We start from the raw sequence: 15,046 nt of genomic DNA, 5'->3' as shown, positions 1-15,046 counted from the left end.
AATAATGGGTTATGTAGCAAAAGAGCAATGTGGAAGATGCTGACGTTCAGGTACTTACTGGCAGGGGATAGGGCAGCTCACACTCAAGGTCTCTAGGTGATGGGAGGCCTCTTTGGAGCAGGTTGCTTTAAAATCTGTTTTTCAAAATTTCAGGATCGGCCTCTCCTGTCTTTTTCCTGCTTCCTGGCATTTTAGCATCTCTCCAGTGGGGTGTCCTCGAATTCTGAATACCAATTTACGCCAAATTATTGTCATTAGCATTCTAGCTGCTGCTGTTTCACTTTTATACTTTTCGGTTGTCATAATCCGAAATAAATATGGGCGGCTATCCAGAGACAAGAAGTTTCAAAGGTAAGTAGAAAAAGCATTTGTTTTCTAGATGGGATGCCACAACCTTCATTTCGTGGCTTCAAGACATTAGAATTAGGTTGGAATTTAAGGTTCCTGTGGCTGTAGGAAATGGATGCTATACGGAATATAGAATGGCATGAAAAATTAAACTGTTATAAAGTGTTTAATCATTAACCGCCAGATCCACATAATAAGTGGATTTGAACATAAGCTTCTCCTATGATATCTTCTAAGCCGTTTTTCAGTTAATGTTGATAGTTTGGAAATAGTTTTGCTTTTCAGAACATGTTCCAACTTCTTTTAAGGAATAGCGAGTGCATATCTGATTTAGATTATCTTTATCACTATCACTCGTTCTATTCTCTTTTGACTCTTTAATCATCTGGCAGTTGTAAAAATGCTCTAGTGGTGCTTCTGCACATCTTAGAAATCACTGACTTGGTATTTGTTTATTGTGTTTGCTCTGTTAGGTTTGGGATGATATTATTCTCTGTCTCAATAAAAGTGTGTGTTTTTCTAAACAAGGTACTTGGCACGAGTTACTGACATTGAAGCTACAGACACCAATAATCCCAATGTGAACTATGGTATCGTGGTGGACTGTGGTAGCAGTGGGTCTCGAATATTTGTCTATTGCTGGCCCAGGCATAATGGCAATCCTCATGATCTGTTGGACATCAGACAAATGAGGGATAAAAACCGAAAGCCAGTGGTTATGAAAATAAAACCCGGTATGTAAATGATAAACATCTGATCGATCGCCAGGGTCTGTCCTTTCATTCTCTGCAGTGTCTTTCACGTCTTTCCCCTTTCTCTCCGCACAGTCATCCTCCCACTCCGAGCTCACACGAGGACCCACCTGGTCTCCTTGTTTCACCTTCTTTTCTCTTTCCTATCCATCCTATATAAGGGGACCAGCACCTTCATAACATGTCCAAACACCCATGTCTTTTGTCTCCTACAACATTATTCATGATGTCTATGCAGATGTTTCCTAGTTGACAAGGTGATTTCGGATAACTCATGGAAATCCGTACTCTAATACCTTGGTATATCTTTGTCATTTTTAAAAATTGCTGCCCCAGTATATTTCTAATCATCTAGATCATTTTTTTTTTTTTTTGCTTAATTTCTGGGAATTTGTTTCATCTTTTTGTTATGTAGATTTAATGAGGGTGATCACAGAGCATAGAAGAGCTGATATCATTATGTCCAGTTTTTAAAGATATTTCAGTTTCTAAGTAAGCATGTTATGTCAAAATTGGGATTTGCCTTTCTCATTAGACTATTTAAATCAGTAGTTCTCAGCCTTTTTCTCAGCCTTTCTCATTAGACTATTTAAATCAGTGGTTCTCAACCTTTTTCTGTATCTACACCATATCCATGTGCAGCACCCTTCACATGGTCAGAAGCATTAGGAATGGAAGGTGTCAGGAGTACTTTGAAATAGGCATCTTATATCTTGATAGTTGATAATCACTGATGTGAACCATCGATCTTAATAGAGATTCAGCACTTTTATTTCATCTTGACAATGTGTTAGTAAAATATTAAATCCAGACAATCCAAGAAGTTTATCTTTTAAAATGTTAGAAAATGTTGATTAAAAAAATAATTATCATAGCTTATTATCTTCTATTCCAAAAATATAAGTGAAAAGGAAATTCAGTCTTAACTTATAAAATACTTGTCCTCATAAAACTGTTCCCAACCAGGTAGACTGTGGACCCCTTGAGTCCTAGTCATTTTTCATTGAATAATTCAGACCCCACATCCTTTTCAGGCAACTCTCAACAAGTTGGTTGTTCTTTGATGTTTGGGCATCTGGGCACCAGCATATTGCTCAGAAAGTTCAAAATCTCTACCTCATTTTTCAGATTAAAGAGAGGGAACTTATTCTTTCTCTTATACAAGCATTATTTTGATAGCAGAGTACATTTTCATGAATGAAGATTATTATTCTGTAAGTCTTAGTGAATGACTTTAATTTTTACTTTCTATTTTCCTACCCCTGAAATTTTTATGTAGCCCTATATAGAAACATTTTCAGGGTGAAAGTTCAAATAAAAAATTCACAAAGATTAAAAACTAAAACTCTATAAAGCACTTCGTATTTCATCTAGCCTCACATGCAAGGTTCCATCAGTGGTTAGACTGCTCTCATGGGATAAGATGAAAACTTTCGTGCCTTGGGGTTTTCCTTTCGAGAACAAAGGGGTAGGTACAGCAGCATCCCAGGGTAGACACCAGAGTCTTACTAAAATCAGGCTTAATTTAACATGGTTCTCTCTGATGCTATAGAAAGTGTTTAAAGTGAAAATTCAAGAACATTTTTATAGCACTTCTCTGTCCTGAAACGTGGACTCTCATGTATAGCATTACAGCAAAGCTCTAGCAATTTCCTTAATAGATTCTAGATAGTTTGGGGCTTGGTGTCCATTGAAATAGTATTGCATGTAGAGTCAAAAAAATCTTCTAGTCTTATGTTTTTGCTGATTGCTTTAACAAATGACTTAATTTTTCTTAGTCCACAATTTCCTACTTTGTGAAATAAGGAATTTTGGACTTCTAAAATCCCCCACATCTTTAATATTGTAGTCTAAAAAACAGCTAGAAATATTCACTCCTGTACTCAGGCAGCAAGTATGTCTATTTGCCAGGCACTGTGTCAGGTGGAAGAATATAAACTGGAACAAGACTCAGTTCATGCCCCTGAGAAACTTCCAGTTGAAATGAGAGAAGCAAATAAATAGATAATTTTGATAAGGTGTAGTGAGGGTAGGCATGGACTGTTATAATAGCTTATCTGCAAGGTTCTATTAGGGAAGTCTTCCATAGAGGAAGCAGCTCAGTGGGTGAGCGGGAGTTACCCAGGTGAAAAGGGGTGGGAAAGTGGGTAGGGAGGCAGTCAAAGAGTACAGGGGCCCTAAGGCCAGAGTATGATGCATTATAGAAATTTTGTTCAGTATAGTCAAAGCCGGATAGGAGTGTGGGAAGAGACAGGATGGGTAAGATGCAGGGCAGGTAATGCTGCTTTAGAGTTGAGCTTTATTTGGAGGGCATTGAGGAACCTCTAAAAGATGTTAAGCCAGGAGGGACACCATTTGCATAGGAAATGGTTAGAGAATTCTAACACTGGAGAGTTGGATGTGTAGGCTGGCAGAGGGTGGGTGTATCCAGAAGACATGAGGAGAAGTGAAAAAATGTGAGAGGAATCCAGGAGAGGCAATTGATGAAACCTAGAACATATGCTGGGACACGGGGGTGGGGTTTTATCCAAGATACTGGCTTGGGCTGCTGGATGGCCAGTGATGGTTGTCACCGAGGTAGGTAATAAACAGTAAGAGCAGGTTTGTAGTACACGTTGAGTTCGGACTTGTATATGTTGAGTTGCGGGGGCTGTGAAGATAAGCACATAGCATCGTCCAGCAGACAGTTACCACAAACTGATCTGCAGGTTGGGGAAGAGATCTAGGTGGCTGCTGCTAAGATTTGGAATTCGAGACATATAGATGCGATGTCAGCTATGAGAATGAGTGAACTTGCCTGAGAAAAATAGCACATTTCTTGAGGGCAGAGATGAGCACATGTGCAATCAATCCCAACTGTCGGATACATAGTAGATGCTCAGTTAGTTCCGGGATTTTTGATGAGTGCGAAGAGAGCATAAGACTGAACATTTAGTCTCACTCACATTTAAGGAAAAGGGACTATGGAGGGAGTTGCCAGAGGGATAAGAAAAAAACTAGGAGAACATGGTGTGTAGCTGAATTTCTCTAAAATTAGCCACAGTGAAGAAACATAACTTACTAACTAAAATATCTACTTGTTAACAGAAGTGTCCTTTTTCTGTAGGCATTTCAGAATTTGCTACCTCTCCAGAGAAAGTCAGTGATTACATTTCTCCGCTTCTGAACTTTGCTGCAGAGCATGTACCACGCGCGAAACACAAAGAGACCCCTCTCTACATTCTCTGCACAGCTGGAATGAGAATCCTTCCTGAAAGGTGATCCCCTCTACCCGAGGGCAGACCAGTCCGGTGGCGGGGCGGGGGGCGTATTTTCTTCCTCATCCCCCTCCTGTCATCATCGTCATCAAAAAGAAGACATTAAAAATTCTTTAAATCTAGAATAGGACCAGAACTATTCCTTTAGCCAGAACTCACCAAATATCGTTTTATATATTTGTCTATGACTTTGAGTAGTAAACTATAAAGCTGTCATTAAAAACACTGATTTTCTATTTTATTAGTTTAAGGATTATTTGCATGTGTAGTTTTACATCTAGGAATCACATAAGTCCTACAACTCTTGAGAATTCCTTCCTAGAATAAATAATCTTTTTAATGAATTGCTTTGGTTTTAAAGTGTACTGCTTCCATATAGGATATACCAGAGCCATAATGGTTTTTGTGTCCTCTTTTTAAAACAAAAATCCAGAATGTAATATTTTGAGGTGTAAACTTTTGGATTATCTTCCAGCCAGCAGAAAGCCATCCTGGAAGACCTTCTGACTGACATCCCCGTGCGTTTTGACTTCCTGTTTTCTGACTCCCATGCAGAAGTGATTTCAGGGAAACAAGAAGGTTGGTCTGTTGTTCTTTACCTTGAAATTCGGGAAACTGTCTCTACATCCTCTCCATTTTCCCCTCTGTATACTTTATTAAATCACCCTTTATGTCTTAAAGTGTGGAAAACCATAGCCTTGAAATATAATTTTTAAATGGCAAAATTAGTTTCTTGCATGGTTGATCTTTTTTTTCCTTGCTAAGGGCATCATGGAGAAAATTACATTCAAGCTGTTCCTAACGAGGTAGTTATGAATATAGCATGCCAGAGCATGGTGTGTGCAGAGCTCTGAGAGAGGGCTAGGAAACACATTCCAGGCAGAAAAGATGATTTAACACAGGTTGGAAATGCTACACTGTAGACAGAGGAACAAACATATTTTAGTTCGACTGGATTATGGCCCTTTTGAAAGCTGTTAGTAAAAGTGAACAGGTCTTGATGATGTCATCATCATGGAATGTGAGTTGTTTCTTTTTTCTCTCTCCTCTGATTTACAACTAATCTAATGTTCATAACCAAAAAGAAAAAAAAAGGCACTTCTATACAGCACACCAGGGCACCTGAGAGATCCATCCATCTGTGCACCCATACGTGGGTGGAGTGGACCTTAGAGGAGGCTGCAGAGGCAAGCAGCAGCAGAGGCATCAGTGGTAGGGCTGGCAGTGGGCCAGGCTGGCACAACTTTCTGGCAGAGGAGGTGAAGTGCGAAGGTGTCGAGTAGAGCTCTAACGTGCCGTGCATGCTGCAGCTGGAAGGACCTGCCTGTTCTCTGTGAGGAGAGCACAATGACTCGGGGCAGGGACAGGAAAGGGAAGAAGGCGAAGAGACCTGAAGGGAGTCGTAACCTGCTGTCTGCCCCAGGATTCTGGCAAGAGGACCGCCCACGGACCTCTAGGACACCACCCAGTGCAGGATCCTCCCCGCTCCCCCCACTGGCCTGTGGGCACAGCCACAGTACCAAGTGCTAAGCACACACCTCCCCAACTCTGCCACCACCCTTTTTTTGCCCCTCTTCACCAGCTTTTTTAATGCACATGCTCCCAACCTGACTAGGCAGGAGCTGGTAAGAGAAACCAAAAATTTGTGCTGCAGCACCACCTTCTGGAAAAGAAAAGTAACTCTTCCAATTACCAACCTGCTGAATTGTTAGAATGGCAAACCAAGCTTTACCTCAACAAGAAAGTGTTCATTACTCAAAATGCGGCAGCAGAGGCACTTTTCATCAAACACTGAAAAATCATGGTAACATGATATCACCAAAAGAAGACAGTAGTTTTCTGGCAGCCAAACCCAGAGACACGGACTACTTTGATCTAACTGATAACGAATTCTGAAAAGCTATTATGAAGAAATGCAATGAGCACAAGAAAACTCAGAAAGGCAATGCAGTGATCTCAGGAATAAAATTAATAAACAGAAGTAGTACTTACTAAAAGGTTGAAATTCTAAAAAAGAACCAAACATTCTGGAGCTGAAGAACTCAATAAATGAAATGAATAGAAAGCACTGGAAATAAAGCAGATCCGATGGAAGAGAGAATAAACGAGCTTGAGAATAGAAATATAGAAATGTTTCAGGTAGAAGAAGAGAGAGAACTACGGTTTTTTTAAAGTGAAGAAACCCTACGAGAAACCCAACAGAGGGTTGATGGATTTTCCAGAAGAAGAGAAAGAGAAGAGAGCAGAGAGTACATTTAAATAATAGCCGAGACTTTCCCAAACCTTGGGAAGGGACTGAATATACAAGTCTACAAAGCTAGTAGAACACCCTATTATCTCAACACAAAATGAACTCCAGCATATATTAAAACTGTCAAAAATCAGTGGTAAAGAGTGTTAAAGGCAGCTGGGGGGCGGGGCGCAGGGGGAAGCATCCTACGTTATGCTGTCAGCAGATTTCTCAGCAGAAACTTTATAGGCCAACAAAGAATGGAATGATACTCAAAGTATTGAGAGAGAAAAATTGCCAGTCAAGATTACTCTTGTCTGGCAGAGTCATCCTTTAGATGTGAAGGAGAAATGAAAGCTTTCCCAGACAAAAGCTGAAGGAGTTCACCAGCCACTAGACCTGCCTTATGAGAAATGTTGAAAGGAGCTCTTGAAACTAAAATGGCTCAAAGTGAAATGAAGAGAAAAGTACAAAAAACTCTGATTAAAGTGACAATTAGAATTTAAAAAGTAACTTTTTTCATAGTAGTATATTCAACATAGCATAAAGTTAAAGGGAGCATTAAAAATAACTACCTACTACAACTCGGTAACAGCATAAAAAGATAATTGGCAACATCAAAAATATAAAAGTGGAAAAGTGAAAGGATAGAACCTTTATAGGTAAATGAGGATAATTTTCTGTCTGTAAAAAAAAGGATGATTTTATCTATGAGATGTTTTATGTAAACCTTATGGTAACCACAAAGCAAAAATCTAGCACAGAGACACAACACATAAAAATAGGGGAGACTGAGCAAATCATGAAAAACCGTAAACTTACAAAAGTCGACAGAAACAAAGAAAAAGAAACAAGGAAGAGACAATAACCAGAAGGCAATAGATAAGATAAAATTGCTGTGATAAATCCTTACATATCAGTGATCACACTAAATGAAAATGGATTGAACTCACCAATCAAAAGGCACAGAGTGGCTAAATAGATTTTTTAAAAAAAATCCAACTCTACGCTGCCTGTAGGAGACTCATTTTAGCTCTAAAGACACACATAGGTCTACAGCCATGCTACCCTGAACAAGCCCGATCCTGTCTCATCTCGGAAGCTAAGCAGGATTGGGCCTGGTTAGTACTTGGATGGGAAACCGCCTAGGAAGACCAGATGCTGTAGGTGTAAAAAATAAAAAGGAGTTGTAAGCTGGCAAGGTCCTTGCAATCTGTGAGGTCAACCAAGAGTTGCCTTGCCTAATAAAAAAATAATAAAAAAAAGACACACATAGGCTCAAAGTGAAAGAATGGAAGAAAATGTTCCAAGCAAACAAACCAAAAGAAGGCAGGTATAGCCATACTTATATCAGGCAAGTAGACTTCAAGACAAAAAGGGTAACAAGAGACAGAGAAGGTCATTATATAATGACAAAGAGGTCAATATGCGAGGAAGATATAAATATATATGCTCCCAACACCTGAGCACCAAAATATATTAAGCAAATACTAGCAGATCTAACAAGAGAAATAGATAACAATACAATAATAGTAGGGCACTCCAGTACCCCACTATCAGCAAAACATTAGATCGTCCATACAGAAAATCAAAAAGGAAACATCGGCTTGAACCTCGTGTTAGCACAAGTGGACTTAACAGATACATGCAAAACATTCCAGCCAATAGCAGCTGAATATACATTTTCTCAAGTGCACATGGAACATTCTTTAGAATAGATTATATGAATTTTAGCAAATTTTAAGAAGATCGAAACCATACCACCTATCTTTTCTGATCACCATGATATGAAATTAGGAAGGCGAGAAAATCTACAAATATGTGGAAACTGAACAACACACTTCTAAACAACCAATGGGTCAAAGAAGAAATCAAAAGGGAAAAAAAAATTATCTTGAAACAACTGAAAATGGGAACGTAATATATCAGTTACCATGGAATGTAGCAAAAGAGCAGAAATAAATGAAATAGAGACCAGAGAAACCATAGAAAAGATCAACAAAACTAATCTGGTTCTTCAAAAAGATCAACAAAAGTGACAAACCTCTAGCTAGACTAAGAAAAAAAGACGGACTCAACTAAATAAAATTAGAAATGAAAGAGGAGAGATTATGATTAATTCTACAGAAATACATAGACTCATAAGAAACTACTTACTGTGAACAATGAAATGCCAACAAATTACCCGGGAGAAATGGATATATTTCTAGGATCATAAAACCTACCAAGACTGAATCGGGAAGAAATAAGCAATCTGAGCAGACTAATAATGAGTAAAAAGATTGAATCAATAATAAAAAAAATTCCCCACACAGAAAACTCCAGGACCAGATGGCTTCATGGGAGAGTTCCACCGAACATTTAAAGAATTAACACCAACCCTGATCAAACTCTTCCAAAATGTTGAGGAGAAGGGGATACTCCAAAACTACTTCTATGAAGCCAGCATTACCTTGATAAAACCCAATAAGGATACAAGAAAACTATAAACCAATATCCTTGATGAATATAGATGCAAAAATTCTCAGCAAAATATTAGCAAACCAATATCAACAGCACAATATACACCATGACCAAGTAGGATTTATTCCTCAGATAACAAGGATGATTCAACATACACATCAATAAACATGCAATACATCATTACATCAGTGAAATGAAAGATGAAAATCACATGATCATCTCAATAGACATAGAAAAAGCATTTCACAAAATACATTTGTTCATGATAAAATCCCTTAACAGACTGGGGGTACCTTAACACAGCTAAAGCTGTATATGGCAAACACAGCTATACTCAGTGGAGAAGAGTTGAAAGCGTTTCGTATGAGATCAGGAATGAGACAAGGATGCCACTCATCATTCTTACACAATATAGTACTGGGAAGCCTAGCCAGAACAATTCGGCAAGACAAAGGAATAAAATTGTCACTATTTGCTGATCATATACATAGAAAATCCCAAAGAGTCAGTCAAAAACTTGATTAATTATTGAATTAATCAACAATTTCAATACAGTGAAATGGCAGGATACAGAATCAACATAGAAATCAGTTACATTTCTTTAATAGTGAAGCATCTGAAAATGCTCATTCACAGTAGCATCAAAAACAATAAAATACTGAGGAATGAATCTAATCTACAAAGTGAAAAATCTGTACAATGAAAACTACAAGTCTTTGCTGAGAGAAATGAAGAAGACGAACAAATGGAAAGACATTTCATGTTCATGGATCAGAAGAATTTATATTATTGAAATGTCCAAAGCCATCTACATATTCAACACAGTCCCCATCAAAATACCAAAGGCATTCTTCAGAGAAATAGAATAAACTATCCCTAAATTTGGAACCACAAAAGACCCTGAATAGCCAAAGCAATCCTGAGAAAAGAGAACAGAGCTGGAGGTACCACACTTCTGGATTTCAAACTGTACTACAAAGCCATAGTAATAAGAGCAGTATGGTTCCATCACAGAGATAGATACATCAACCAATAGGACAGAATAGAGAGCCCAGAATTAAATCCCTGCTTATATAGTCAGCTAATATTCAACAAGGGAGCTAAGAAAATTCAATGGGGGAAAGGATAGTCTTTTCAAGTGGTGCTAGGAAAACTGGAGAAACATGGAGAAAAAATGAAATTGGAACCCTATCTCATACCACTCACAAAAATTAAAAATGGATCAAAGTCTTAAACATAAGACCTGATACCATAAAATTCCTAGAAGGAAATGAAGGAGTTATGCTTGTCGTTATTTGTCTTGGCAGATTTTAGGGGCATGACACCAAAAGCACAGATAAAAAAAGCAAAACCCAACAGATGGGACCACATCAAACCCAAAAGTTTCTGCATAGTAAAAGATCGAACATATCAGTAGAAATGTGTTATTTCAGATTACGTTTTCACAGGTTGTTAAGGAGTAAAATAAATGAGATGTTTGCACAGACTGCATTGATAAGAGTTATATAAAATATTTTAAAACTCTATTCTCGTCTTCACCCTGTGCAACGTCTGTAGGTGTGTACGCTTGGATCGGCATTAATTTTGTCCTTGGACGATTTGAGCATATTGAGGATGGTAAGTATCGTGTTTCCAACTAATGTGTCTATCTGGAAATTATAGCTTTTTCTGTGTAAAGGATGAAAAAGGAACTAAGTTTTGTGACACAGCTAAGTGTGTAGGAGTAGAGCGAGAGAAGCTGCTATTTCGCACAATTATCTTGATTTTAGTTGGGAGGAGTAGGCTGGGTTTGCCTAGAAATGCTTGAAACATACCATGAAAACAAGGTGACTCTTCAGAAGATCCCAGTTCTCTGGCTTTGTTCTGCTCCCATGGCTGCTTCTCGTTCTTTCCAGATGATGAGGCAGTTGTGGAAGTGATCATTCCTGGTAGTGAGAGCAGCGAAGCCATTCTCCGTAAAAGGACTGCTGGTATTCTCGACATGGGAGGCGTGTCGACCCAGATAGCGTACGAAGTCCCCAAAACTGTAAGCTTTGCCTCCTCACAGCAGGTTATTATCTGTACAAATTTCCTTCTGTTTGATTTGGTTTCATTTAACATGTTTCCATTCATTTTTGTTTTGTTTTCTGAGTCCGAACACGTCTTTACTGTGCTTGCTGAAGTACCACCTTCTCAACCAAGGAGACAGGAGAAGGCGGAAACCAAGGCAGTCCTCCCCCTAAGCAGTTTGTGTTTGTTCATTGAAGTCAGCTGGTTTGTGTTCTGAACTTACGTAGAGGGTTTTTGCGGCATATATGTCAGTCACATGCTTGAGTTTTTGTTTCTATTGTTTCTTCAGTCACTTCTTTTTCTCAACAGGTATAGTAAAATTTAATAGAATAGCATTAGATTTCTTAAGTTATAATTGGGGAAAAGTACATTTTTTAATGACTCGGACAGCTTTGACTTTTCTGGAAAAGACCAAGGTTTATGTCCACTGCTTCCACGTTTCTGAACTTAGGTTTACCTGTCTTCTTCAAACCTTCAGTGCTCTGATTCACTGTCTGTAGTTTCCCAGTAGGCCGGTGGCCCTGTGCGGAGAGCACCAGAAGGGTTTTTAGATGTATTCCTAAATTGCTCATGTCTTTATTACTCTGTTTCCATTCCACTGTAAATTAATACCAAAGCCTGGTTTCCTACACTTTCCCCCAGTATGGCACAGTGGTTCAAAAAGACTGGCACTGGACAAGCCTAGGCCTCATCATCATTCTGTCCCTGCTAGTCATGTGACCTTATGCAAGTCACTGAACTTCTTTGAACTGGTTTCTTCATCTGTAAATATGATGTAAGCGCCTCTACCATAGGGTTATTCTAAGGTTTAAATGAGACAGTGCATATAAAGTATCTAACGCATTACCAGATACCTACTGTTCACTCAATGTTATTGGTACATTTATTAAGCTCCTTAGAAAAATGCTTTGTAAGTTCAGGTATTACTATCTGTGTTTCTTACTTCGCATCTAGACATGCCTCCAGAAACTATTACACTCTTTGTAAAAAGTCACATTTTACCCTTCAAGAGAAATTTTTGAAAATACATAAAGCAAGTTTGGAAAAAATTCTGAAAAATTAGGATTAAAAATTTTCATGGATGCATTATCTAAAAATTCATTGTTAGCATCGTGTATTTTTCTTTTCATTTTTTCCTATTTATAGTTTTTAAAAATATGGTTGTTGTAATCTTACTGTTTATGCAATTTTGTGTCTCTTATTTAACAGCACATAACCATGTTCCACCATAAACTGTTGATTACCATAATTTACTAAACCATTTTAGGAGTTGCGTATTTAGATGACATCCAGCTTTTTCTGTCCCAGAATTGGAAGGACATCTTTGTGTATAGAGACTTTTCAATGTTCAAGATTATTTCCATAGCATAGGATTCCATAAATAGATTTACTAGATCAGAGAATATGAACTACACCGCTAACTTCCTTTTTCAAAAAGTTGTAACAGTATCACAAATGTGCAGCACAACTGAAATTTCTTAAGTCAGAATTGTCATATTGAATTAGAAGGAACCCTCAGAAGAAAATGCAGAAGCAGAAATTTTTGCTCCATTTAGATGAGAACCTTTTTAGATTTTTTAGAGCCTTCTTTCTAAAGAAAGTGATTGTTTGTTTATGTATTGCTTAAAATATTAAAGTTTGTTATCCCTACGTGTTCAGGAAGAAGTAGCTAAAAACTTGCTAGCCGAATTTAACCTGGGATGTGACGTTCACCAGACTGAGCATGTGTACCGAGTCTATGTGGCCACATTTCTTGGGTTTGGTGGCAATGCTGCTCGACAGAGATATGAAGACAAGATATTTGCCAACACAGTTCAAAAGAACAGGTAAAGAACCTTCCTCTGCTCAGCAGTCCCTTTCAAACCCAGAAAACATATCCAGGCAAAGCAGGGAGACCTTAAAGGACAGGAGCATGTCAGCACTGTCGGCTCTTCATTCCCCTGCCGGCCGAGCTGGGAGAAGCAAAAGGACACCCGGGTTCTGCCTTTGGCCCTACATCCCACCAGGCTCCAAAGAGGGCGCGCGCTCTCAGACCCACGCCCCCCTTGATGGCTTAGAAATTTCACTATCAGGATATTACAGTAGCTAGCAGCGCTGGGTGATACATTCCAGATTGCAGAGTTCTTGGGAAACTCAGATGTGGGCCACTGCAGATGTCTTGGAACCCGTAGTAAGTGATGATACAATTGTCATTATTGATAAAATTAAATTATGTGATGTTCTGGAAAACCAGCCTGTGCAGTTACTCAAGAGAAAGGAATGATCTAGAAGTCAAAATTAGTGATTTTAAATACTTATAGCAGCGAAACTTTAAAAAATGTGTTTATAAACAATTCTGGTATAGAAAATACATAAAAAAAAAAAAGCAAACTTTATCGATTTAAGTTTATTTTCTGAGTATATAATTATTTATTTGAAGTTAGTTCATAAGAGCAGAAAAGCCATTTGGATGAATAAAAATATCTGAAATCTGGAATTATGTAAAATACCCTATTAATTACTATTGTGTTTGCTTTGATGAAATAATTTTAATATCCCTAATTCACAGAAATAAATGATAGTATATTTCCTTGATCAATTTAATCTTAAACCTGTGGAGGCCCAAACTTTAAGAAACACCAAGTCAGAGCCATTTAGTACCACATTTTCCAGAAATTAATATATGTAAATAGGGAAAGCAATAAAAACCTGGTTTTTGTCTACTCCAGGCATTAATTGAATAGTGTTGGTTAAGAAATTGGTAGTCCTATTGTTTCTTTTTTAAAGTGGTGTATTATATAACACATTTTAATATAATTATTTTTTATAATAGTCTTGAAATATTTTATAAATGATATTTAAATCAGAATTTTGGCAAAACACCTTCTGCAACCCTGGTTTTTACTGATTGTTTTAATGTCAGGAAGCTTGTATAATAGATAATTTAGTGGTACTTCTTAATTTAGATGTAAGGCAAGCAACTAAACACAGTAGCATGAAGTATACATTTGGTTGGTGTTGGACTTGTATAATAATAATAAATGTTAGCCATCACTTTTTGCATATCATGAATTGAACCTTGAATGCATATTTATCTCTCTGCCATAGTAGTGATGATTGATTTTTTTAATTAAACATTTTTGAGTAGTGACAAAGACCTTAATTTATTACATTCAAGTATACATAGCAGGATTACAGATCTTCATGCCTGGGACTTTCATTGGGAAATAGTACGCATAGTGCATTTCAGTGAGCAAAGCTGATTTTTCTACGGGACTTCTCAGAGCCTGTAATACAGTAGAAGCACTGTTATCTACAGCAATTGGGATGAGTGGTTGATTCACTTTTTAAAAATCAGTTAAAACAGAATCATAAAGATAGAATCAAACCTCAAGCATTTTGTTTTAACTTATGTATTATTTGCCAATCTTTTGCTCTGGACTAAAGTGTTTTTTTAGGCTATGTCTGTCATTTCTCTGGCGTGTACTGCACCCACCCATCTTGACGTCATTTTGTCTTTCTCTAAATACGAAGGACTTAACGACATTTGTGAAACAATTCGATACCAGGTCCATCTAGACTTTTACTGATTTTTCTCAATTCTTTTACAATCTTGCAAACACATAATTTGATAACAGCTTTCTGGCAATTTGCCTTTATCATGTTTTTCTAAGGCATCTGACCTAGTTTTCACAGGATCAGTTACTTCTTTTCACAATCGCACTTCATTGATATATGATTAAAATCACAATCTCTAGTGGCAGAAATGGGGCTAGGAACAACACAGTGGGTGGGCACGCACCTGCAGCCAGCAGGAGACTGAGCGGGGCTTACTGACAGTGCGCTTCGCAGCCGGGACACCAGGTTGTGTACAGGGAACAGAAAGTTTCAGGTCACCTGACCCGGTAGGTGTTTCACTGGACTCTTAAGGTGCCTGCTGTACGAGAGTGTATATCATAACTCCCAAA

At 38.0% G+C, this 15,046-nt stretch overlaps 1 protein-coding gene and 1 pseudogene across 2 annotated transcripts in view; both read left to right on the top strand.

Moving 5' to 3' along the window:
* Positions 1–15,046, top strand: part of ENTPD4 (ectonucleoside triphosphate diphosphohydrolase 4) — a 31,502-nt gene that overhangs the window by 7,939 nt on the left and 8,517 nt on the right. Inside the window, exons 3-9 of one of the 2 annotated variants that reach the window (XM_015589247.2) lie at positions 154–351; positions 877–1,082; positions 4,207–4,357; positions 4,833–4,936; positions 10,608–10,667; positions 10,946–11,076; positions 12,759–12,925. In XM_015589247.2, the coding sequence (XP_015444733.1) occupies positions 154–351; positions 877–1,082; positions 4,207–4,357; positions 4,833–4,936; positions 10,608–10,667; positions 10,946–11,076; positions 12,759–12,925 (1,017 nt within the window). Of the gene's footprint in view, positions 1–153; positions 352–876; positions 1,083–4,206; positions 4,358–4,832; positions 4,937–10,607; positions 10,668–10,945; positions 11,101–12,758; positions 12,926–15,046 lie in introns of both variants that reach the window. The other variant, XM_006911756.3, reaches the window with a different exon arrangement.
* Positions 7,639–7,757, top strand: LOC112479643 (annotated as a pseudogene).

The sequence above is a fragment of the Pteropus alecto genome, unplaced genomic scaffold (genome assembly GCF_000325575.1).
Source record: "Pteropus alecto unplaced genomic scaffold, ASM32557v1 scaffold394, whole genome shotgun sequence".
NCBI classification, from domain to species: Eukaryota; Metazoa; Chordata; class Mammalia; order Chiroptera; family Pteropodidae; genus Pteropus; species Pteropus alecto.
This window is presented reverse-complemented; position numbering and strand designations above follow the sequence as displayed.